The sequence below is a fragment of the Sparus aurata genome, chromosome 20, assembly GCF_900880675.1.
Source record: "Sparus aurata chromosome 20, fSpaAur1.1, whole genome shotgun sequence".
Taxonomy (NCBI): Eukaryota; Metazoa; Chordata; class Actinopteri; order Spariformes; family Sparidae; genus Sparus; species Sparus aurata.
In genome coordinates this window covers 18,727,619-18,754,347 of record NC_044206.1, presented here as the reverse complement: position 1 = coordinate 18,754,347, position 26,729 = coordinate 18,727,619, and the positions used below count along the sequence as shown (strand labels likewise).

The 26,729-nt window shown below is 43.3% G+C and overlaps 1 protein-coding gene across 1 annotated transcript; it reads right to left on the bottom strand.

Annotated features, from left to right (window-relative positions):
* On the bottom strand, positions 1 to 26,709 carry lhpp (phospholysine phosphohistidine inorganic pyrophosphate phosphatase). Its single transcript, XM_030400159.1, has 7 exons — positions 26,438 to 26,709; positions 26,037 to 26,224; positions 24,814 to 24,967; positions 24,663 to 24,726; positions 24,484 to 24,576; positions 21,210 to 21,301; positions 1 to 639 (listed from the first exon to the last, which is right to left on the bottom strand). The coding sequence occupies exons 1-7, from the start codon at positions 26,566 to 26,568 to the stop codon at positions 546 to 548; spliced, it is 816 nt and encodes a 271-aa protein (XP_030256019.1). The 5' UTR covers positions 26,569 to 26,709; the 3' UTR covers positions 1 to 545.
* Between the last annotated feature and the right edge of the window lie 20 nt (positions 26,710 to 26,729).

Here is a 26,729-nt window from a genome sequence, read left to right as displayed (position 1 = left end):
TTACTACAATGTGATACATTTAATGTATTAAAAACACACTACAGATACATTCCAACAGTGCATTTGCAGCTTGACTACAAACCGTCTCCTTGTTGAGTGTCTCTGCAAACACTTGACAGTGTAACCCAAGCATGCACTCTGAACTCACAGCATTACTTCTTTATCTTCTAACCGCCAGTCAGCAGCTGGTAACAGGCACATTCATGTCAAGTTGAGGTATCTTATCTATGGCGATCATGTACTGACAAATGCTGAGTGCAGCTCTACAGTGTTCAAGACTGTTTCTTGTAAACCCGTGTCATGGTTAGATGTTCCACTCTAGTTTGTCTGTAACTGCGTGCAGCACCAGATGGGTGGGTGTTTCCCATGCATGTCAGTTTCAGGATATTTGGATGTTATTTCAGTTTTGTTACTTGAATTAGCTCAATACAGTACACCCTTCACTGGAAAACAACGCTTAGCTATGTAAAAATACTACTGGCCGACAGCCCGTGTCACCCAGGGTCACATAAAGTGGAGTGTTGCCAGCGTCCGCTGCCGTGTGCTCAGCGCCTCTGACTGAGGATCATGTCCACAGCCTGGGCCAGGTCGTCCACATAGCCGTCGGCCGTCACTGTTGGGTGCCTTTCGTCGCTGGGCCTGAGGGAGGAGATGCAGACAGCAAACGCTTAAAGAGATGCAGCATGGGAGGAAAACAGGAACAAACAAGAAGGACTAACAGTTTGATGCTATCAGTCGCATTAACAATACTGCAACCATGAACTGGAACAGAGCAGGACACGGTGGAAGATTCAGGAAGGGCAAAGCTTGTACAAGCAGAATCTTTTCAAAAGGGGTGTCTACAGCTTCAGGGGAAGGTTTTGATGATAAAAAAAGGATCTGTGTCCTCTCAGAATGATCATAAGAGATTACTTACAAGGTAATTAAAATCAAGAGTTTTCAGTGAATCTGTTGCTGTGTTGATTTCTTCAAACTTAAAGGTGTCTATGCAGCTGCTTGCCAAAAGCCCCAGCAGGGTGGTGCATGTTTTCTATCTCTATCACCAACAGTCACACAATGTTCCAGACCTTTCTATGTATCTGAAGGCAACTAAAAACAGACCAACTGAGGGTCTTTAATGAGAAGTGCAGCCAAAGAAACCATCCAATTTCTTAAAATAAAACCCAAGAAGATAACTTGGTAACTTTGGCCAGTGGTTTTCAAACCAAGACAGGACGCATTTACAAGACAATGTTAATCTAAAGATTGTTAGACAAAGGAAAGAAAATTTTCCTGTGACACAAAGTTTTTTGGGGGGGTTTTCTTTAATAATGGCTGTCAGTCAGGGGTGTCAGTCAGTCAGTTGGTCCCACACCTTGGTCCAGACTGAAATATCTCCATTGGTTTAGACATTTAGAGATGATATTCATGGTGCTCAGAGGATAAACCCTAACAACTTTGGCTGACTTTTCATCTTACATCACAAGCAGGACAAAGTTCTCCCTCATCCAGTATCTCGACATCTACTGGATGGATTGTTTACCAATTTTGTATTAACATTCAGGGTTCCCATATGATATATCGTAGTGATTTTGTTGATCCCCTTACTTTTTCCCTAGTGCCACCATGCAGTTGGCTTTTTAAGTTTTGAGTGAAATGTCTCCAAAAACTTGGATGGATTATGAGGACATTTATTCATGTTTATTCATGGTGCCCAGAGGATGAACCCTGATGACTTTAGTGATCCCCTGACTTTTCATCTGACACCACAAGCAGGTCAATGTTTACCCTTGTCCAGTAAAATATCTCAACATCTACAGGATGGATTGGCCTACAGATTTGTGCACATTCATGGTTTCCAGATGATACCCAGTGATTTTGGTGATCCTGAGTTTTTCCGTTGGGCCACCATGATGTTGACATTTAAAGTTTTGAGTGAAATGAATATGGCCTGCCATGAAATTTGACATTCATGTCCCCCTCAGGATGAATTGTAATAACTTTGGTGATCCCCTGACTTCTCCTGTAACACCATCATCAGGTTAACATTTTTATAGGTCTTATATTTTGTTTTATGACCAAACCATGTAAAAGTTATGACATTCCCATCAGCCTCTAGGTAACAAATGTTAGCATGCTAACACGCAGACCTAAGACAGTTAGCATGGTAAAGATTAAACCAGCTAAATTGGTCAGCATTGTCGTCGTGAGCATGTTAGCAGTTTGTGAACTCTGCATCTTGTTCCTTGTCTAATAGTGTAAAGCTTTACCCCTTCAGGCTTCTAAATTATTTAAATGATCTGAGAAAGGGAGAAAAACATCACACTGCTTTAAATGCTCAGAGCATAGACATACAGTTGACATAGTGTAACCAGCAGACATGGCTTCTTTATAAAAAGGGGCCCAAGGCATCCTGTGTGCTATAATTACATCTATTTATTAGGGATAGGTTTATTGGAGATTGATGCTTTACAAGTTTTACAAGTATACAGTATCATGTGAACTCCTATTCATGGAAAAATGACTAAAGACCAAGGTCATAGGCCAAAAACGTCTCCGTCTGGTTTCCTAAATAGCTGAAAATCTGTAGGAGGCATGGGGCAGCTTTTCCTATCCCCCTCCTGGCTGCTGCCATTGTTTGGCTCAGGGCCCAGGGAAGGATGCAGATATGGCTGTTTAATCAGCTGGTAGGGGAAATGTGATCCATTTGGCGTGGCACCAGACCCGCGCCGGCATGCATGCAGGACCCTTTTCCTCCCCATCACATCAAAAGACAGAAACGCCCCCTTCATTCATCTGCAGGACTGCCCAGGTCTCCTGCTCATTTATGAAGTGGTGCCTATAGTCCCCCCCTCTCCCCGGGCTGCCTTGACCAGGCTCTGTGTGCTGCCTCTGTTCCCCAGTCACGGGTTGGAGCTCCAGATGGGGAGGCTTTGTCTGGCCCGGGGTGTGCGGCACACACCGCCATTAATCCTGCCCTCTGAGAGCTTGCGGAGGACCATGGCAAATATTTGTGGGCCGCCCAAGTGTAGCATCAGACAGAAGAGGCCGGTGGGGATGGGTGGGTGAGGAGAGGTGTTGAATACTGAAGCTGCGGTGAATGCGGAGAAGCGGTGCCATGTGTTTACGCATGTCTGTCAGCCACTAGTGCTTGGGTTATGTGAGCTGGTTCGCTAATGGTCGGGGTGTTATGTCTCCTGTGCTGGATTACTCCCACACCCTTTTCTGCCCCGAGGACTGATTGAGTTCACACACGCACACACAGGCACGAACACACAAGCAACTTGGTCACATGGCTCTAATGTTTCAAGCAGCGAAGCCAACAGCATCGACCACACTGTCTCTCCAACCTGACGCTCCTTTTTAAAATCTCTCGTGGCCTCCGCCTTTCAGATACGCATGCATGCATGCGTCTGTGTATTCATTTTGCTGTGTTCCTTCCACTGCCATGAATAATGAAGGAGTAACCAGGTCAATGTGACCATGCAAAATTCAGCACAATGCAGCTAGTGTTACCAATGAGGTAATCTGCCGCTCGCTGCGTGTCCTTCAGGTCAATGCAATATCAATACACGTGAAAAGATAGGTTCGGTCCCTGAGTTCGGACAGTGCGCAGCCTTCATGTAGGGATGAGGTCAGCCATGAGGTAGGAGATGGGTAGCAGCCAATAATTTAGTTCTACATGGCTGCCACCATGCTGAAAAGTTGAGGTTTGGGGCATGTAGGAAAAGAAATAAAGAAGATTAATTTTGGGATAGATTTAGGCTGTGATCAAACAATTAGTCGTCATTAGTTGTCAACCAAAATACCCCAAAACATTTTGGTTGAAGCTTGTAAAATATGAGGATTTGCTTCTTTTTTCTTTATTAAGTACTCATTTAAAATATTTGGGTACAAGATCGATGATCAGACAAAACAATCCCTTACAAGACATCGACCACAGATCTTGGAACTCGCAAAGGCCTTTAGTTAAAGGATTTTTAGAGATTCAGTCAGCATCTCCTCACCCCCACAATGACGGAAGTCGAGTGAAGTTTCACAAAACATCACTGAAAGTACACAGCAAACATAGGTACGTGCTTGTGCACCTCTAATCCCCTACGACAGCTATGACATGACAGTGGATTAAACAGTTGTGCAGGCTGGACACGAGCATGTGGGTGTCGTGTGGGTGTTACTCAGGCAGTATAAGAGTATCGCATCTTACGAGTGTCATATGGATAGAAATATAACACGATACTCTGCTCTATAAAACTCAAGAGATACACTTTTATAAGGACAGGCCGTGCCTCCATGAAACGAAAGTGGAGACGAATGACTCATACAGCGAGTGTGCTTGTGTGTGAAAGTCAGCTGTGCGTCGAACGCGGAGAGAAAGATGAGGTATGATACAGAAATAAAGACAAGGGGGTGTTTGTCAGGGTAGCTGACCATGGGTGAAAGGCTTGGCAGGCGTCCCATCGGTTAATGCTTAACACTGTACACAAAGAGACTCACGTGTGCGCAGAAGGAAGCAAAACTGTCACACACGCCCAACTTCGATTTACACTTCTCTGCTTACCTCTTCACCTTTGCTGAGTGTGCATTTGGCTTGACACAGTGCAGATAAAGCAGATAAGGCATACGTGAGGGTAGAGAAGAAAAGTTCAACCTGAGCCAACAGAACATGACTATCACAGTGATTTTTCGGTACAGAGGCATACAGAGTCATTTGGGGGAAACCTGTCTGAAAAACAGCTGTGTGATTTCAACAGAAATGTTTTTACGAAACTTAAAAAAAAAGGTGAAATTTGTAAGAGTTGGCCACCTGTCAAATTTACACTCAGGGGGAAGGAGCTACCCTCAGCTAGTTAGCACAGTTAGCTGTGCAGCTAGTGGTTCAGACAGGGAGGTTGGGGGACAGGGGGGTGTTAGCACAGTAGCTTCGGACCAGGGTAGACCACTGCTAGTTGGTTGGCATGCTGACACAAGTTGATATCTCTGAAAGACAATACAATGACAACCTAATGTCAAAAACTGCTCTTTATTCACATTCTGTTGATAATTTTACATAATTGTTATATGTTTTCAACTTATAAATAACACACAGCAAAGGTCCTATATTAAGTTTGTTTTCAGGTTCATACTTGTGTTTTTTGAACATTTCAACATGTAAACATTTTGAGGTAAACACCCAAAATACATTATTATTCTTCTCATACTGTCCATTGCTGCAGCACCTCTGTTCACCCTCTGTCTCAACGCTCCTGATGCTTTAAGGCCCCACCCCTTAAAAGCATAGCCTGCTCTGATTGGTTAGCTCTCACATGCCTGAGCAGTCACCACCCACTGTGTTTCTGTGTCAGCTCAGCTCATTTTTTTTGGAACCAAAGCTGTGACATCACAACCTTAAGGAAGTCCTGAAGGCTGGTTTCTCATTAGGAACTGCGTGTTTCTCCCAATGTTATGAGTTAAAAGTTTTTATATAGAGTAGCTCATAGACTTGCTCTACAGTCACAAAAGACATGGGAAATCATTTTCTACAATATTGGACCTTTAAAATGTCTAAAACTGCTACAAAGATGATTCCCATGAGACTGAAGTTAGCATTTATAGCAATGAAAGAGGTCTGGTAATTAAGGCTTAGAGGTTTAAAAACGTAGACTTTCAACATTGACCTCTGTTGAAGTCTACTGTTTGTTTAACCACAACGCCTCAAAGCCTCAAACAAAAATTGCAGCTTCACTGGTGTAAATAAAAGCAAAAGTATACAGGACAGCTTACAGACTGCAACACAAAAGAGGAACAAAATGGAAGCTAACCAAACATAGATATGACACGGATAAGATTAAAGAATTGAACATGTTATTTCCACTATATAAAATCCCATGCACCACAAGTGTTTTGGAATGTGTGCCGTCACCTGGCTTTGCACAGAGGAATCACATCTACGAGAGCTATGACAACGCTGCGAAGGGAAAATAAAAAGTCAGCCTACAAGCGAGAGATGGAAAATCCCTCGAGTCAGTTCATTGAGTAGAGTAAGTGCGTTTTTCATTCCAGAATAGTGAGTGCACCCTCAGCCAAAACACAGCCCTTTTTTTTTTTTTTCTCACACTGAAGCAGACTACATAACCATAACCCGGAGGAGTACACGGCCTGACGATAAGTATAGCCTTTATGTTCAGCCAAGCCCTTGTGGGTGACATAAGATACTAACACAAGACAAAGCGTTCTCACCCCCACCCCGCGGGGGGAGAGAGGAGGTTTGCAACTGCGTGTGTTTTCTGCTGCTCGGCGACTTGCAAGGAGTTTTTTTCGGCCTTGAGGGTGAGAATGCGATCGCCGTTTGACTGGCTTCGTAATAAATAAAAAGGTCACGGGAGAGATTGATGGCGTATCACGATCCCTCTGAAGAGCTGACGACTCTGGCCAGTGGAGATGTTCCAACCTGGTTTTGTCATCATCATCATCATCACTATCATCATCCACTCCAGCTGCACCGTTCCCCCTTCTTCTTTCCTCTTTTTACCTGATATTTACAGAACCGCAACGAGACACTGATAACTCCCATTGAAATCATACAGCTGCAGCCTCTTGTGAAACAACAGATCAACTGAACTTGGGAAACCACCATGGTACGTGCATGTTATGGCAACAGAAATGACAGATGCTAAGCTCGAAGCCCTTCGCATCCTCTGCCGAGTTCTGCGGCCGCACAGCAGCCGTTATCACTTCACTGTACCAAAAAAAAAAAAAAAAAAAAAGTTGTATAATGTTGAGTCATGATCGGCAAACAGCTGCGGTATGGTTTTCACACTTTAACGGTTCTTTCCAGTCGAGCAGGAGACAAAAGGGGATTCCCTGGTTTCAAAGCGTGAAGAGCCACTTGAATTTATATATATTTTTTCATCCTGTAGCTCTCTGGAGAAAGAAAACATGTGAGTATGTGTGAGAGAGCAAGAGATAGAGAGAGAGAGAGAGAGAGAGAGAGTATCCTGAACTGTCAAAACCGCGCGCTGGAAACTTTTTCTGTCCTTCCCGACCACAAACACATCAGAGGCGAAACGAACAGGACGTAAACCATAAACCTTCACTTTCAGTCTCAAAGACACTAAACAGACCTGGCTGCCGTTTTTGCAGGTTTTTTCTGCTTAACTACAAATGCATACATTATACGGTAGATCAGATTTTTAAAAGTATTTGTTCAGTCTTGAGGCAACCATTTGCATTGTATTTCCATGTATGACATCAAGTACCAGTCTCTTGAACACCCTCAGGATCGGTCGTTCCCGTCCACTGCTGGCCCGATCAGATAAGCGAAGAACGCCCGTCATCGGCAACACCCATCATTTCCCAACTATGTTCTCATGAATAGATACAAAACTACATGTTGGATAACATTATCAATTAGTTGTCATACAATCTATAGGTTGTTATGGACAATTGTACTTGTGCTACTGCTGCCTGGAGTGGCAATAGCTGGATGTTTCAACCATAAAGGTTACTGATTATTGTAAATTGAATAAAAAGCAGCATTGCAACATTTGTTAATCTTGTTTGATTATTTTGATCCTTTTTTTTCTATATATTTTTTTGCCCTTTTTATGGCTTTATTGATAGAACAGCTGAAGATACGACAGGAAACGGGGAGAGAGAGAGAGGGGGAGTGACACGCAGCAAAGGGACCCAGGCCAGGAGTCGAACCCGGGTCCGCTGCAGAGCCTCGGCACATGGGACTTGTGCTCTACCAACTGAGCTAAACGGCGCCCGATTATTTTGATCCTTAAAGAAATAGGAGGATGTATCTTTTAATCAAATCTCAATTTCTGTGTTAATTAGTTGAGCTTTTCACGCACCGACAGGGAAATGCACATTAGCCCCCCGAGGGCCACGTAATCCGAGCCGCTAATCGCTGCTCTAGATGTCAGGGTGAACATCAAGTCCATGAAACCAATTTGTTTCCACTATTGGCGGTGTTAATGCAGTGCGGGCGAAAGTCTTATTTGGAAAGTCTGCACTTCATTATCTTGTTACCGCGAGGTAACTTGGGAAAGAAAAATAAATGCAAATTCGACGTCGACCGAGAAAGGATTATAGTGCAGCCCGAGCAAGTTTCAAGAGTTTTGCTGATAGATGAAGGAAAACAACATTAAGGAACAGAAACCACTGTCTCCTATAAACATACGAAACCGCTGGTGTGGTCCTTTAAAGAGTAACTTCACACTAGATCTCAGTGTTGCTGCGTTGACCCTCCGTGCTTTGAAAGGTATCAGTATGATCGCATCCAAAATCACATCTGGGTGTGGTCAGGTGTGAGCTCTCGTTCTTGAGCCCACACAGATCGCAGAAGGAACATGTAGTTACCAAACGCTGACGGCGCATGTGGGTTTTTTTTTTCCCGGGTGCAGTTATTCTTTGATGTTCACTGTGATGGATAACTGAACAGGTTTCAAGAGTCTTGCTGATCTCTAGCACTCACCATGACTCCTCTGCGGCAGGGCGTTATTAGTGTACTACCCACAGATTACGATGGGCAATCCTTAAAGGGGAACTTCCCCCAATTTGGTAACAATTTGACACATCAAAGTCTGTTTACAGGTCTCTGGGGGAAATACTTCTGCATATGTGAAAAAAAAAAAAAAAAAAGATTGTTGTTTTATAACTCCAGAGGCAGCTGCGTGAAATTTGAAAGTCAATGTGACAAAAAAAAATGTGGGAATGCGGAGCCAAAAAGAAGCAAGCATGCCAGAATTATTGAGCTCACTTGACATCTCTGGTTGCGGTTAGCCACTCGAGGCTGCGTTAGCTGCTACTAGCACGACACAAAAGAATCCTCTGTCTGAATCGACGGCGATCGAGTTGCATTGTGGGTAATGCAGGCACCAGATTGTGACGAGGAAGAAGAATGCATGGAAAGAAAAAGATAGTCCCGCTTCTGCTACATCGTTTTTGATCCAATTTTTCAAAACTGTTCGTCGTGGAATCTTGCGGTGAGCTTCAAAAAGTTTTGGGAACATCCTCAAGGTGTCGCATGCATCGACTGTAAACACTTTAAAGTGAATTAACTGTTAAAAAGTCTTCACAGAGTTTGAACGTTTCATCTTATGGACTATACTTTTTGTCTATGTAACAAAAAATCTGGCAAAAGTAAACTCCCTTTGTCATTTCCCAGCTGTCCTGTCGGTGTCGTGCTCAATATGCGGCGCTTCATGTGACCCAGATCTAACCACCGCACTCTTTTCATCGGCGTGTTATTATTAGCGGTGCTGCTGATGGCTTGCTGAGCGTTCGTTTGTACGTGTGTGTGTGTGTGTATCTCACCACGCAGGAGTGTTTTGTAAGTGGCGAGGGACTGCTGAGTCACCTGCTTCTGGTTCAGAAATTGCTCACACACACACACACATGTGCAGCCACACAAACACGTACACACAAACCTTCAGCAGAAAGAAAAAAAAAAAAAATGGCTCCAGCAGAAAACCAGGCAAGGGCCCAAGTCCCCCCCCAGCCAAGCAGCCTGTCCACTGGTAATTGCAAGAGGGATTGGATCCCCATTGAAACGACTAAGGGCCTGTGTTCATGTATTTAAGAGGCAGTGCTATGTTTCAGCCTGCCATCTGTGGGCTTTAGCTCTCCGATTCTCTCCCACTCTCGCTCCTTTTCTTTCGTTCTCTTTCTGCCTCTCAGGGGTGGAAAAGTACCGTCGAGGGGCTCAGTGGCCAAGGCCCGGCCGGCTCCTTTGTCTCGCCGTGGGAGTCTAGTCTCACTGTGAAAAAAGCTCAGGTTAATTATTAATATCTCATTGACTTATAACGCACGGCAGGCTTTAGAGGAGCCCGCAGGCAGAGGAAGCCGTCACTCCGGGGTGGTGAGGGATGGTAGGTCCAGGCTCGGGCGCCCAGCGGAGTGCCACGGAGCTCTTTGACGTCTTTGTGCGGCCACTGTCGCATCCATCCAGAGTCAGTAATTAATGTGCAACACCCTGTTATGTTCTGACCTGGTCCAAACAGAAAGTTCAAAACACAGATCAAAATGTTGTAGAATTAGGTGGGAATGAGTCTGTCTTTACCCTTTCTATTCCACTTCGAGCTTTTTTGGGACTTATCACGAGGTAACACGTGATCACACTGACCTAAAATCACCAACATCCCTTTGTATTGACCGATCTCGCAGCTTGCTCTATTGTGAATGACAACAATCTTGATCAATCATGTTCATTTCTCCATTTTGGTGCTAGCTTTATCCCCTATAGTCATAGTTTTGCCCAATTATTGTAAAATAAAGTTTCTGTTGCTGTCAAAATTAGCTGTTTATATGTTGGCTAATGTTCACCTCTGACAATAAATCCTGATTGCTATCCATGTAAGCAACAAACCAAATGGATAAATATGGCTGTTTTTAATCATATTTGGCTAAATGTGGGTCAATATGGCTTTGTTTAGCCATGTTCTGGCAGAGTGTTTGGAAAATGCTGACCACTTGGACTCTGTGCCTCGAGTCTTGGTCACCATTGGATTCCACCGCAACTGTTGCAGGGCTCAAGGGTGTTACTATTTTGGTTGCACACGCACCCAAAAATCTGTCAAGTGCGACTTTGCATTTTCATTTGTTCCACCGGTGCGCCTAAAATGTAGACATTTAGTTTTTAAACAATAGAGGTTATCGCAATTTGCTGTTGCGTTGTGAGTTAAGGGAAGAAAAGCATGTATTTGCACCTTTCTTCCTATTACGTGTGTTAAGGAATTAACTATGATGTTTAAAAAAAGTTACGTACCGGTGCACCCACCTGGCGTTACCAGTGTAACCAGATGGAAAAGTTAATCCGAAGCCTTGTGTTGCTTCCATCCTCTGTCAGCAGGAGAAAGAAAGCAAGCAAGCACGGAAAGCTGAGATGCTCAAAAAAACTCTGACTTGTTTACTGTGGAATATCCTAGTGAAAGCATAGCAATATTAGTTATGAACAAAGCGACGGAGAAATAAGACAGAGAAGTGTTGGGTCTGGAGCCAAGAACTGAGTGCTGGCTGGCTGGCTGGGGAAATCACTCCCAGAATTGATTATGTTTACATTCCCTACAAAGCTGCCGATTCCAATCCACAGGAATGAGATGAAAACATAGCTTAGCGCTGAGTTAATTAGAGGTGGGACTGTATGGAATTGTGGTAAATGCTGCTCTTACACACAGAACCCGATAATCCGGCCTATACGGTTATAATAATATGGAGATTTAAAGGAGGCATTTCTTAATGTTTGTTTATTTATTTGCAACTTCTGCAATCCGGAGGTGCAGCTAAGGAACGTAACCCGCCCACCTCTGGAAAAAGAAAGGATAAGGTGGGAGCGTGCAGCCAGGAAGAGAGATCCAACAAACAAAAGCCAGCTTTCATGTGTTATCTGTTAAAAAGAAGGGAAATCCAGCAGTGGAAATAGAAACCTTATGCAACATGTATTTTCCTATTTTGCCATGCAAATATCCTGCCAAAGGACCCTGCCGTTGACTGACAGAGCAGATGCAGAGAGAGAAGTGAGAGGCTGGATCGGAGATCAGTGGAAGGGACTGACACAAGGGCCGACTCAGGGGTGGTTGAGTGCAAACTGCAAGATACTGTATGCTCCTATGACAACATTAGATTAATATACGTAGATGATATTGCATATACGGTCTCTGTTGCTCTGGGCCAACAGTGTTTTATCATGGGAGCTGCAACAAACCAAGCGCACTGTTGACTCAATCTGCCTGTTTGCCACAGAACAAACAAAAACCCAACGGGTCGCACAGCTCTTGATTTCAGTTCCTCTGATGGTCCGGGGGGACTTGGACACAAAAGAGGGCCCCATGCCGATTCCACCCCAGTTCAAAGGCCATATTGTGCACATATTATGATTCACTGGATTCGGCGTCAAGGGTCTCTGCCATGGCGCGGAGGCAAACAGACCGCAATGACACATTCGGAATTACTGTAGCTGTCGGGTTGACAAGCTTTTTAATCTCGCGGCCCACAGCCTCAGTGGAGAAATGTGAAATGAGATAACTTCGCTTCCTCCCCACGCAGACAAAACTCGTGTGCTAACAGAGGTCCACAGGACAGGGCGTGGGACTGTGCTGGTGTGCTAGACACTATAAAACGCCAGCACTCTTGTCTGTAAAGAAGAGCAGTTCACAAAGGTCAAGACGGAGCGAGAGAACAGAGAAAGTGCAACTCAAGCTTAACCTGTTCTTGAATCCAGTTCTCCAAAAAAAGCAAGACAATCAAAAGCATTATGACGGGTGAAAGGAGATGTCATAATCGTCTCGGTGACACATACAAGGCCTTGAAGTATCGCAGGGACCGTCTGACAGGCACACACTTGAAACCATTGCCACCATCCCATGCATTATCATAGCAACTGAGGCTATAGGACACCAGGGGAGGACTTGAAAGATAAGCTAGGCTGAAATACAGTATGTACCTGAGAGCCGTCCCAGGGGCAGCGCTCCGTTTATAAAGGAGATTAAGCTGCAACCACAGCCATGCCTGCACGGTTGAGCTGTCAAGGTTCAGTGTCACAGATCCGCAGAAGGACGAGGCCCATCCATAAACCCAACACTGCCGCGCCGTGCTCACTGTGGTATCTGTTTGATTCACGGGAAAGAAGATCTGATAGGCTGTTTATGTCAGAGAGGCAGGGGCGGGGGGGGGCATCACCTTTCTGTAGACACATACACATAATAGAGTGGAATGTTCACACTTTTCCATGAACCCTTTCACTCATCAGTCATTCAACCTGTGTGTTTATTCAGGGTGGAGGATCGTTAACCCTCGTTTGCATAAGCGCCCTGTGTATGCAACAAAAAAAAAACCTGACGTTTTACATGTTGTAAACAGTGTTAGTACAAACAAGATAGGGAAACTAACACCACAATGTATAAAGAGGGAACTGGAATAGAGAATAAAAGCAGACAGTTGGTAGAGTGCATACCTTCACCCAGGCCCAACAGTACCCTTTGTACCCACTCATAGATAGCAGCTTTTCCAAGATCCATGCATTGTTCACTGAGAAATGAACGGAAATGTATGAAATAAAAAATTCTCAGTCATCCAGGTCATTTTAATTCGTAGTTTGTATCATAGTTCAGAACTAAACAAAGCCTCTTGGATGAGAGGTGAAACGTCTTCAAGAATCTTACAACACGAATAGTTGCCTACGATACAGCACTTAAATTCCTAGATCTTATCTTTATCCTGATCCACACCAAAAGTTAAGAGGGTCTATTCTTGGCCATGCCCCATCCTCCTCCATAGTTTTGTGGAACTCTGTTCAGTAGTTTTTGTGTAACCCTTCTGACCGACCAACCAACCAACCAACCAACCAACCAACCAACCAACCACAAAACCAACCAACCAACCAACCAACCAATAAAACAAAACAACCAACCAACCAAATGGGCAAAGCATTACCACCTAGGGGTAGGTTATAACCAATTTTAACAGCATACTATACTAAAAGATTTAAATGCCTAATGCCTTCAATTCAGATATTTTGGAGAAAAAAATTCCAGACTCAGTTTTGAAATTAAAAACCTCCAGAATGAGTACATATCTGTGTTGCAGTCTGATTTCCAGTCTAGTAGAAATTTTGTTAAAGGAACAATGTGCACTAGATCTTACTAAAAAAACATTCCGATCCCAGCAAATGATTAATGTGTAGCTTTCGGAGGCATCCATTCAAGCTTTTGACAACTTGACAGGTCAGAGTAAACTTGTGAAAATATACTATTTTACAATATTGGGCTAGCAATTAAAGATTTATGACACAAATCCTGAACACTGTGTTATACTAAGCTGAGACCGAAGAGCTTTATGCTGTGAGAGCTGTGCCTCGCTCTTGCAATCTGTTTGCTCAGGCTGATGGGCCATTTGCTTTCCTAATGAGCATGCCTTCCTTCTATTCGCTGCACTGATAATGGCTTTATTTGCATGACTTTATTACGAGGACCAGTGGAAATCTGCTCTGGATATCCCCCACTAATCACAGGTTGTGAGCCTCACCCAGTCAGCTCAGTCTGGGTGGCTTTGAAAGAGGGACTCTGCCCATTGTTGGGCACTAGAGACTTATTTCGCTGGACTTGACCCAAACTGGATCGATGGGGATAGATGGGGACGTTCACCGCTGCCATGAGACTTTAAGATAGAAGTTTGTCTCAAGTTGTTAAAGCTTTGGGAGAACACATAACATCACGCATTAGACAACTTTACTATGGCCTCCAACCAAATCCTTTTGATTCTCATTCCACATCTAGCTCAGACCTGCTGGTTATTATAAATCTGATTGCAGGAGTAGCAGTTACAGTGATAGCTATGAATATTTGCATACCGACCATCTGGTGAGAACTGTGCGTTCCAACTGATGTTGCTTTAGTGCATGATACTGCACGTGTGCTTTTATGTGTTTTTGCACGAGTATAACAGCTTAGTTGATAAGGTGAGTGCTAATGTTATAATTTACACTGCATGGCAAAAGCTGGCTTTTGAACGAAATGCTAACATTCATGCTAACAATTGAAGGCTAACACCCAGTTCAACAACCTAGCTGTGCTTTCAACTGAATGTTTTGCATGATACATGCTAGTATTTGAGGCTAACGTCCCAAAGCCACGATCTCTTTGCATTCTTCAACTGTGATTTCAAAAACGTTAGTAGGAAAACTGTTGACACGTGAGCCACTTATTTCTAATTTCAAGTCAGAGAAATAACTAACCCTGGTACTACTGCTACATTGCTAGTAGTGGAGGTATTTTGCAAAAAAAATCTTGAGATTTTCTTATTCTTTCCACTCTACAAACATAGAATGAATGGAGAATTAACAACATTCAGCATGTGGGCATGTTCTCCAACAAGCATAATGTTAGCACATTTGGTATTAACAAACATGCTAACATAGGCATGTTTGGTTTTCTAAATTGTCTGAGCTTGGAGTAGCAGTGAAACCTACTCACAGCACATTCAAAATTAAAAAAAAAAAACTGAAGGAAAAGTAATCTGCATGGTAATCACATGGCTACTAACCCCCCTGCAATGCTTGCTTCCTGTTAGTGTCCCTCAGTGACGGCCACAGACAGAAAGGGCACGAACTAGGGTGCGGTTTCGGCAAACTAGCTCATAGTTTCTATCATCAGGGACTAAATCTCTCTGGAGACGTTTAATCTGGCTCAGGCCTGCTTGGAAAACAGTTTCCCAACACTCACATTAGCAGTCAAGCGTTGGCCACAGGGAGAGGTTTACAATGTAAACCATTTTGGAGTTGGTTGCTGCTGTGTGAAAATGTTTGCTGTGCACTCTCTGCCAGATTCCAACGGGAATCCAGCGAGGGCTTCCTCTAACTGGCTGGCCCTCGCTCAAAACACCTATCAATACTGTGCTGGTATCTGACACATACACTGCGCTGCTTTCTCCTCGGCAGAATTACAAGTGTCAATACCGAGGGTGTATGTTCAAATCAAAAGCCTGAAACCCAGCTTCTTTGATTGTCACGGATACACAGAGACGGACAGCACTGCCAACACCAAGCGGTCCAGAAAGTAATTGTGTAGGCTTGCGGGAGCAATTAAACCGGCTTACAAATGGTGCATGAAAGAACGGCATGTTGTCAACCTGCTTTCATGAAAACCTCAAAGCAACACAGTTCTGTGCCGACGCAGTTCCTTGATGATAAGAGAACAGAAACAAGAACACAGGACCGGTCGAGGCCACAGACCGTGAGAGATGACTATTTAAAAAAAGACAACTTACAAGACTAAGCCACAGGACTGAGACAACAAGGACAGGATAAGTCTGACCATTAAAACAGTGTTGTGTAGGGCTGGGTGTTATTCTACATCGTCTGATACTGGTTTTTATGCACTGTTACAAAAACTACAACACTTTTTTTCCAAGATCCACTAATCAATATTTTACACTGGCAGCAGATCAGATGGCTATGTGTAATGCGAAAGGGGTCACTTGTTGTGATGCACCCACAAAGAGGGTGTGCTGAGTTCCAAATGGCAGGCAAAATTAGCGACTAGCAGCTGAGCGTAGCGGAACATTTAACAGCTAAAGAGCCTGATACTCCTTCAGGGAGCTGATGAAGAACCAAGCCACAGCTTCCTAAAAGGAAGGTGAATATTGAATTGACATTTGCCAGGCAGCCAGAAGCATGACTCAAATGAATGCTAATGCTGTTCCACGATTGCTAGGCAACTGTTTGCAAACAGTTTTACCACGTAGCTAGGCGCGAGCGGCTACGATGTGATTGTCTCGACTGTGCGACTACGAGGCTTGCAGTGGCGTTGCTGTGCATTGTCAGCATAATGTGAGATTCTCATTCTTTCTGGTCTGCCAATGTGGCATGAATGCTGCAATTTAAGCAACCTTAGCAATGTGCTCTGACAAACAAATGCTAACGTTAGCATTTGCCATGTGGGGAGGAACACAACTCTAAATGGATGCCGCCCAAACTGTGGTTGTGTAAAAAGGAACTGTTTGCCGACACATTTGACATATCAGCTTTGTGAGCATTTATGCTCATTGCAGGTGCATTTTTATACAAAAAACTTCGGTTTTTAACTGTATTATCCAAAATTATCAAGTTAAACAGCAGTCCAACACTGTATATTTCCTGGTTTCCAAAGTTTAGGATATTCTGAAGTAGCGTGGCATCATGGGAGTTGTTATCTTTATTGGTTAAAAAATGCCATTGCTGGTGAAAATATATCCGACTTCGACTCAGGCAGAAATGTTCGCAGTAATGTATTAATGATTTATGTCATTTTTGGTCACGTAGGCATTTCCCTGGATGTTAAACTGACAGGCGACCAAATAAAACGCTCTCTTGCCTTGAATAAAATTCTGGATTTCTATGGGTTTAAACACGCATCTCAACAAAAATAAACAGCAATGGTCTAGTTGTTGTTTTTTTTAAAGACATTTTAACGTGGGAATATTACATATCAAATCCTGAACAAAAGATCAGATAATTCAGGAAATACATAGCAAAGGAGACGTAAAACCTGACCAAGCATTACTCTGTGGTATGGACGGAATACAGCATTAAAGTATTGGGATTTGACTTGCAGCTACTGTGACAACATAACAAAACGACAGAGCTGAAAAGGCTGGGAAGGGGGTCTGAGCACCGCACGGTGTTGGTAGATTGTTCCCATCCAGCTGATTAACATCAGCAGTCGGATCTCCTTACTCCCAGTCGAGTTTCCAGCCACTTTTCGGTGCAGGCCCCTCTTTTTTAAACCTGCTCTACATTAAAGGGTTCTCCGGCTCCCCCGAGGGAAGTGCGCTAACTTTCGCTCATTATTTAAGAATGAGGGAAAGTTCACTGCAAGCATAGCGCACCCCAATTACAATTACCCCTATATTACGCCTATAGTCTCAGCAGCCATTGCTGGTAGGCACTGGAATACCACTTTGCCTGGCCCCTGCTCTTGAATTTAATCTGCAGGAGCCATCAGAATAACATAACAAGCACATTCATGTGCTGTGTGTCATACGAGAAAGGTACAGTGAGCAGCAGTTACATGTGAAACCCTCTTACTGTTCTTGCATTATGAGCTTTTTCCAACAGAATTAAGGCAGATTATGTCAAGGTGAACAACAGGCAAGTAAGAAAACAGACAGTGAAAATATACAGACAGCTCTAAATTAGGCTTAACGAATTTAAGATCTTGTGCTGTCGCTGCTGAGTAACAGTATGTCAAAAGCTTTTTAAAATAAGCTGATGTGATTAGATTTGTCTGTGATTTGTATCTTTTTCCCCTTCCTGTCTTGTCACCAGGGCCTGGGGTATTTGAAGCAGTCTTTTCCCCGAGCCTGAGGCCTGCGCAGCATCTGGTTGACTTGGAAACAGCTGTGTTTTCACAGATCTGACTGAGGGTTTATAGCTGCTCCCAGCAAGCCTGGGTTCACTGCGCCTGTTTGGCTGAAAAATGTTAAATCTCACGTCCTCTCCTCCCTCCGAGTCCCACGGAAACCCTGTTCGCTGTCGCTGTTTCTCTTCTTGTTCTGCGGGAATGTATACGGTTTAATAAGTCCGGTGAATCATCTGGGACGTTATGGTAAATGAGTAAACGGCGGCTTGCTTTAACGCCATAAATTCTAATTTGAGGCAGAAATGTTACTTCCCGTTACAGGCTGTTATCCAAATACAAGTGTCTTCAGTTGGTAATCAAACATAAACATGATGCATTAGTTATTCAAAGCAGGTGACGCAGCAATAAATTCAAAACATTACGGCTTCTTTTACAAGAATCTCTTATTGAAAGGCTCTTTATATTCAGTGCAAATTTCTTTGTAACCGTGTGTCAAAAAATAGCACACTGCATTTTACTGTCCTCTTCCAGTGACACAAGTTAACCACTTATGGAAGAACTTGCTATATTGCCTGTGGATGCACGTGTTTCTCCGTATAAACTCCATCGGTCCATAAATCTAGACCACCACCACTGAAACAAAACACGTCATGTAACACAATACTGATTCCACATATGTTCCTCTGCAGGAAACAGCCCATTTATTCTAACCAGTTGCTCTCTCCCCCCCCCCCAAAAACAATAAAAACACACTGGATGAGCAGTGACATAATTTAATCCGGTTTATCCTGTGTTTAGCTGAGTATATCAGACACTGCTCAGCACACTGGAGCTGAACTGAGCCGCTGGGAGAAAGACTGTTGAGTCACATAAACCAGATGGATTCTAGATTAGTAAAAAGTCTCTCTGTCTTTACATGCGGCGACCGAAAGCACTGCACACGGCTGCATACCGTGCACAGATATTTACAGGTAACACATGTGTGCGCGTACATGTCAGCGACACACACAAGAACCAGTGAAAGAGGAAGCACACACCCTGTCAGGCACACAAGAATAACTCTGTGCAGATGGAGGACGGGTTTTACATGGAGTGACGGTGCTTTTAGCACGGGATTAGAGCTGACTGATGCTCAAGCAGATTACTCAGCGTTCTCTGGTCACATGACCCGAGGGCCTGCATGCAAGGCCGCGGCAGTGGGGCAGGTCGTCGAGTGCGGTGCTCTTCAGACTAAATCTAAAGTGGTAACAATAACAGGAAGGAGGTTTGATGTACCTCCTGTACCTCCTGCACTTATTTTCTTCTGCTCAGCCCTGTTCTTAAATATGCACTTTGTACTTCTACCCCACTACATTTCAAAGGGGGAATACAAAACCTCTTGTATATTTAATATCCAAAATTACTAGATTATTACATTTTACAGTAAATTCAGATAATATGATATTCTGCCTGTTACTGTACCTGAAATTACACAGCCGTGCGAGTATTTTTAAATTGTTATATTGATGAATTTACTGTGGACAAAAGCGGTATGAGCACCGCCATCTCCTGTGGTGAAGATCTTTGATCTGGCTAATCCTTGGGTTTGTTTTGGAAGCGAGTTAAAGGGCAACTCCACCAATTTTGCACATTAAAGTGTGTCTTAGTTAGTACTACTTCCATATGTGAAATGGGTATAAAGCCTTTTGTGGCTACAGCAGATGCTGCATGTAATCTGAAAAATACCCTCCAGTGATGTCATTGAGTGGTTAAGTTACATTGTGGTTAATGTAGGCACCAGGTTCTTAAAAGTAAGAGGAATGCAAGGAATAGAAAAAGGCCATATCTCTGGTTCTGCTGTATCAATTTTGATTATTTGTCTTTTTGTTAGTAGGCGTTTAATAATGTGCAATGCTAAACCAGCTTACGGTTCCCACAATGCACCACAGCCGCTGAATGACAGTAATACTCCTTGAGTTCACCATGAGTCCCAGCAGTGTTACAGGAGGGCAATGAACTGCTTTAAAAAAAAAACAACTAGTGCCTGAGTTACCCACAATGCAACTTAGCCATTGAGCGATATCACTGGAGGCAATTTATCAGATTACATCTTCTTCCTCGGGAGCCACAAAACGCTTTGTACTACTTCTTTCTCACACATGCAGAAGTGCTCCTCCAGACCTGTAAACACACTGCGTTGTGTAAAGTAGGTGGATTACACTATTTTTCTTTTTAAGCACAGCTGTTACAGGCTGCATGCAATAAGGGGGTGTATGTAGTCATGGTTATGAAAGATGAATAACCAATATGACGAAATGATGAAACAAAGTATTGCAGTTTTGTGGGAAAGGCATAAGAATAACTACATAAAAATAGCTCCTCGCAGATGGTCTGTTTTGCTTATGTAGGTCATTGACATATGGTGTCGATTTAAATTTAGAATGTTTCATAAGAAGTTAAAGATGCTTTGTAGTATGTTAAATTAAAAGACCTGAGTAGTTGTTCCACTACTGCTTCATAGTAATTGGCGCTGTGTTTGAAAAGTGGAAAACATAATAAAATGTACAGCACCCCAAGTGTAAAACAGAAAATGTTCAGGATTCCTCTTCTTGTTGCCATAAATATCTAAAGTGCGCGTATTAAAACATATGGCTAAGATCCTATTACATAGAGAAAAATCTATAAAAACAATAGTTAACGTATGACTTTGAACATTCATCATAATGTAAAGCATACACGTGATATAATGTGTAGTTCCACAAAAGCGTCCCCTCCTACTGCCAGTCCCTCTTCTCGTTTCTTCTACCCATAAGAACCACATATGGCGTCTAAAATAATCAGCCATATGTTTCTGTAATTACAGCACGAGAGAGGTGCCCCCAGTAATCTCCAGATTTGGGGATCATAAATCCCGGGTGAGTATGACCTTGCGGGTGACGAGCATTCAACATGTGGAGAGAATGAAGCTATTTTCAGGGGGATTCTCGATCAAATAAACAAATCTGGAGGGCTGAAGGGAGAGGTGGTTTGCTCACGGGAGGCCGGTGTGTTATGGAGGAAACTTCGGTTCTCAATGCTGATGTCAGGGCGCCCTCTTCTGGCCAGTGGTTGCATAGATTTCTAACTTTACAAAATGATCAGCCTGGCCTCAAAATGTAAAGATGATTTATGTGATACTTTATGATGCCCTGTAAGGAAGCGAGCTATCCATTTTTGCCTCCAGGCATAAAAGCACAGATCAGGCCAGGGAACAGGCTGGTATCTCACTCAAGGATACTTCGGCAGGGCACACACTAGCACCATTTAAGGACAGTTTGACTAACCAGTAGGGACAGCTGTTGCCAATAATGAATTATGTCCAAGTTCAGTAGATTGCGTCAAGGCAACCGCAGTTCACTGTGGGTGCATTTGTGGTTTCAGGACATCACTGACCTGAATTTTCCGGTCCTGACTTGTACGCCTTTCATTCCACAGTGTTGGGCCCCACCTACATCGTTAACCAGATCATCCCCGATCATCAGCACCTGCAAGAGAGGAGGACAAAGAATAAATAAGAGGGAAATGTGGATTAGCTTTATTTCTCTACAAGTGCCAGTTGTTATTCCCTGTGGTTCCTCCTTCCTAGCTGTGCATCAACAGCACTTGGCGGATCCATTTCAAGCTGCCCTCCCTTCTCTCAATGATTCGTTTTTTAATCTAAGCGATGATCTCCACTGACCACCAGGTACTTGTCATGCAAGTGTTGCTCCTGGTTGTGCTTGCCTACATGCGAGCAAAGTGTTGATGACACTTTCGAACCAGATTTCCTGGTCGCGAGGCACTTCTGTGGCTGTCTAAGCGTGAAGAACTGGTTCGAGAACAGGCACTGCTCCGAACCTGCACTGTACTGCCTTGGTTGAAAGAGGGTAAGTGGGACAGGCAGAACAAGTCTAATCCATTGAGGCCGCATAGTGGATCAGGATTGGCTCAGATTCGTTAAAGCTGTGGGTGTTCGCTGGTATCTGGCACCAGCGTATTGGAAGCATATCCTTTGAGTCCTTTGGGCCGTGAGATGGGGCCGCCAGGGATCGGACTTGCTCCGGCAGATGCTCAATCAGATTGGGATCTGGGAAATTCTGAGGCCATGTTGACGGCTTTAGCTCTTTGTCATGGTCCCTGTACCAATACTGAGATGTTTGTTATCAGTTTGGCTGGACACATTGTCCTGCTGGGGGGGCCAACTGCCATCAAGGAGTGCCGTTGCCATGGGGGGGGGGGGGGGGGGGGGGGGGAGGGCTTACTTGGTCTCCAATGGTGTTTACATGGTTGGTGCATGTCAAGTGGCATCCATATGAAGGACCCAAGGTTTCCAAACGGAACACTGTCTTGTAATGAGATGATCAACGTTATTCACTTAACTGGTCAGTCCTCTGTGACATTGTGGCAGACTGGAACTGATCCACAGATATTTTCACGCATCGGTTTATAATTCATAATATGGACAGAGGACAATGGAAGCTTTATTAGAGAAATAGTAAACTGTGATAATAAGGCGAGAGTTGATAATACCTGGATGATATCTCATATCACTTGAGGTAGTAGAGAGTTTGGTAAAAGAATGAAAGGAATATTACTGTCCTGCAGGAAGGGAGCGGTTTCATCCTGATTTGGAAGCGAGTGCCTCAGCGAGTGACTCAAGGAACAAGAATTTCTACTTTGGGAAAAAGTACATTTGCACCAACGTCTCTGTATGAGAGCCTGGGTGAGTATCCAGAAGGCTTCGGAAAGGGCAGCAGATGTAGCTGTGGCTATATCGACGTCTCTCCTAAGAAAAGAAAATTCAGAGAATAGATGGAAGCTTGGACCGAGATGACCCCAGCTTTCTGAGAGTGCCAACTGTCAGGTCTAAATATAGATAAGCTTAGTGAGACAGAGCTCAGCTTTTAGACTTGATATACACTGAGATGAGCACATACCAAGGATAGACATTAAACACATTTTCAGACACCTTCCTGTTCCAGCTGCTGTTGGCTAAATAAATCAACCAGGAGATGTTCAAGTAACTGGTACAACAGGTATGATTACAGATGTGGGAAGAGAGTGTGGAGTAACAGCTTAGCACTTTAGCCTATACTGTGGTGCTGTAGTGGTGTTTTGATGATGGCGATGCAGTACATTGGTCCAAAATCTCCCATAGGTGTGCAGTTGGGTTGAGATCTGGTGACTGCCAGGGCAGTAGTATTTGAATGACATCATTTTCAAACTCACCTAACCATTCAGTGACACCTCGTGCCCGACGGAAGAGATGCTGCCATCAGGATAGAAATTTCCCTTTACATAAATATGATAATTTAGGGCAACTTTGTATTGATTTGCATTGACCCTTCCCCCTAAACATAGCTCAGGCTCAGTTACTATGGCAACTTATGCTGGGAAACTAACCCAGCCTTGGCTGAAGCAGACTTCCTGTTTGACTGAACTGACAAAAAATGATGTTACCATTGACTGTCTGGCGAGCTGATATATTATTTGACTTCAATAACCAATATCAGCTAAAAATATTTAAGTTTATGGCCAAAAAATGGTTTAAAAAATAATACACAAATTATACAATGATACATGATGAGATATACACCTACGTATGTGTTTAATTTTATGGTGTGACAAAAAATATAAAGCAAGCCTCAATATAAATGACTCCAATAGATTAAGAATAGTAAAATTTAAAAAGTGAAAATTAAAATAATTCCCAGAAATGTAGCATCCACATCTATATGCCTCCATCCTCTTTTTCTCCCCAATAGGAAACCATGTTAATGGTACAGTTGTGTTAAAAAAATAAATTTAAAAAAAGTACATTCAAATGTGGGCTTTTTTAACAGATGAGTCTAAAAATATGGACCTTATCCCATATGATTGAATTAGGTAGAATTAATATGCTTAAATAAGAACTAACCTACCACCTGCTTGCAAAGCAGCCTATAGGCATTCTCAATGAATATTTTTATGATCAGTTTTCACCTGTTGACATGCTCTTTCCCAACTTAGTAAACAGCCAGAAGCTTGAATCCTCCCTGCTGAGGACTCAGTCTCAGTACACAGTGCACATGCTCCACTAATTGAGCTGCCAAGCTGCCCTGAGTAATTAATCACATTTTGTATCAGTTGCAAATCACACATTCAATAGATTAGTGTAGCATTTTTCTTGCCAGCATTTCGTGGATTTTTTTTATTTACGGCAGAGAACCGTTTTAGCCTCGGTTAAAGCTGGATTTGTTGGACCGATTAACATCTCTGGTTGGTGTGTGGGGAGAATTGTAAAAATGTCACAAAAGAAAAAAACTGTGTGTTTGGTTAGTTAACGCTTCACATCCTGACATGTGGCCCCTCTTTAGCAATCAGCCTGTAAGTTCCTGTGAATTGAATTAATTCTGAAACTATTTGTGCGGTGGATTGCATTTTTTTTCCCATGTAAATGCACAACCGTGGATGCTTACTGTTCCGTATTTCACACTAGAAGGGTAGTGGCCGCTGCAACTTCCTCGTATGGTGACACAAACTGATCAATGACTCCCTTCCTGGTCTTGTCAGTGGTCTGGTCAGTCATAGCATGCAGTCGAAGCATCCTCACAGGAAAGCTACACATTTAGCATTTCAGCCTAGATTAATGAAGTCCTCAATATTGCACAACAAACTTATACACACAGTGCCCTGTATTGTCACGTACCTCATGTGGCTGAAGCCCCATGTCATTGAGAACACTCTGGAAGAACGTTGAGGATGGCTTTCCAATGACTTCAGCCTTTAGATCACAGGCATACTGAAACCAAACAATAATACATTAAGTAACTGCTCAACTGCTGTTATCAATTATGAATAAATATATCAATGATGCCCTCACTATACCTCCAGAGCCTTCATGTATACCCCAACGTCTAGTTTTAAGCCATCTGGGTCGTTGTAGTACCGCCTATAAAAAGATCAAAACAAAAACAAATGTGCTTTCTACGTGGATATAAGTAACAGTAATGACTCCTGGTTCTAGATATGCTCTTACCCTTGGCCCAGAGAGAACAGCACCGGTTTCTCCAAGTCTATAAGGACCCTGAATGCCTCGTTCAGGTTCTGGTAGGAAAATTTCTCAGCAGCGTCTCCGATCACCACACAGTTTGGGTTGTTCTTGTCGACACCATCGAACTCAGGCAGAAGTGCTGCAGAAGAACAAAACAGATCATTAGAAGGACATCTCTGGTGATATTCCATGAGATCTGTATAGCTAAAATCTGACCTCCATTGTTGTCCAAAAACTATTATATATATATAGTTATAATAATAACATATCAGTACAATATGTTACCAAGACTCATTGGTGCACCAAAGTCGCACCTGAGAACTACCTCCTGTTATGTGTAATGTCGTTTTAAGAAATGATTTAGTTTTACAAAGAAGTAGTGAAACTGTATATTTGTAATTACTTTTATAATATTTATATCTTTCGTCGGGAGCAATGAGTTCAAACCTCTGACCGCAGGAGAGCAGTGGGAGATGAACGAACATGTTGTTTATTTCTATTCATAGGATTTTATTCCATCATTTAATCAGGCTACAGTTTGAAGATATCTCACATGCTACATTTTTCAAAATACTTTATAGACCTGTCTTAAAGGGCAACTCTGCAGGTTTTGGAAAGTACTACTTACGTGTGAAAAAGTAGCATAAAGCCTTTTGTAGCCCCAGTGGAAGCTGCATGTAATCTAATTAGTTACCTTCAGTGATGTCACTAACTGGCTACATTGCATTGTGGGTAATGCAGGCACCAGGTTTTGAAAAAGCAGTCCACTGGTCTAGCATTGCACTCATTATAGAGGATCAAAAATATGGCCGTGAACCAGAGATATCACCTTTTTGATTCCACACATTCTTCTTCCTTTTTGATTCCTGGCGTGCCTACATTGCCCACGATGCAACTCAGCAATTGAGTGACATCACTGGAGGCAGTTTAATACAGCTTCCTCTGGAGCAACAAAAAGGCTTCATATATATATATATATATATATATATATATATATATATATATATATTACACAATTAGTAGTACTCCCAAGACATGTAAAACACTGATACACTCTATTTTTAAATTTTGTGGACTTACCCTTTAACTGACTCTTGATTTGAAGCCTTTTTACTGAAGGTGCAATCCAGAAACACTGTCTGCCTGAATATTTTGTGGTGCACTCTAATGTGTATATGCCAATCTTTTAACAATTTACACGGCATTACCATCATACACCAGCAGGTGAGGCCGTAAACCCCTCTCTTTAAGGACGGCCACGGCTGCAGGAGCAGGAGGGAAGACCTCAGACACGGACATGTCAAAGCCCAGCCTGTGGAGCTTGGCCACAAACGCCTCTCTGGCCGCCTGCGTCTCATTGGTGCAGAAGCGCAGCTGCAGGTCGGACTCCTTCAGCCTGTAAATAAGGGGGGTCAGGAGGTCAGACTGAGGAAGCAGCACACAGACACTGATATGAAAACACCTCTCAGCATGTTCTAATGCACACACAGCCTTTTGAGGAGTTGCCATGACAGTGCAGTGTATGCATGCACTTTGCCCTGTAGGCTCTGACAGCTGAACGTGCAAGCGACAAAAAAAACAACAACTCTCATTTAAATGATTCACTTACTTTTTCACGGCTTCAATCGAGCCAGGAATGGCAACCCCGTCGCCTTCTCCGCCTTCATACAACACGCCGAACATGTCCAGGATGACACCCTTCAAGCTCCTCGCGCAGCCCGGCCAGCCCGTGTCGGCCATGATGACTAAGCGGCGCGACCGTGGAATAAGTTATGACTGTGATTATATATGGGTGACAATAATGATGATAATGGTGTCTTTCTGGGTGCTTTTGAATTGAACCCTGCAATCCTCGGAAGAAGTTGCAACATGGAGGCGTGTCCTCTGACGTAGCCACGTAA

Bases quoted from the DNA above. Each gene is read 5' to 3' on its own strand.
- lhpp (XM_030400159.1), bottom strand. From the start codon at position 26,568: ATGGCCGACACGGGCTGGCCGGGCTGCGCGAGGAGCTTGAAGGGTGTC. The intron at 26,225-26,437 runs GTAAGTGAATCA...CCTTATTTACAG, and splicing joins TCGATTGAAGCCGTGAAAAA to GCTGAAGGAGTCCGACCTGC. The intron at 24,727-24,813 runs GTAAGAGCATAT...ATCTTTTTATAG, and splicing joins CTGTTCTCTCTGGGCCAAGG to GCGGTACTACAACGACCCAG.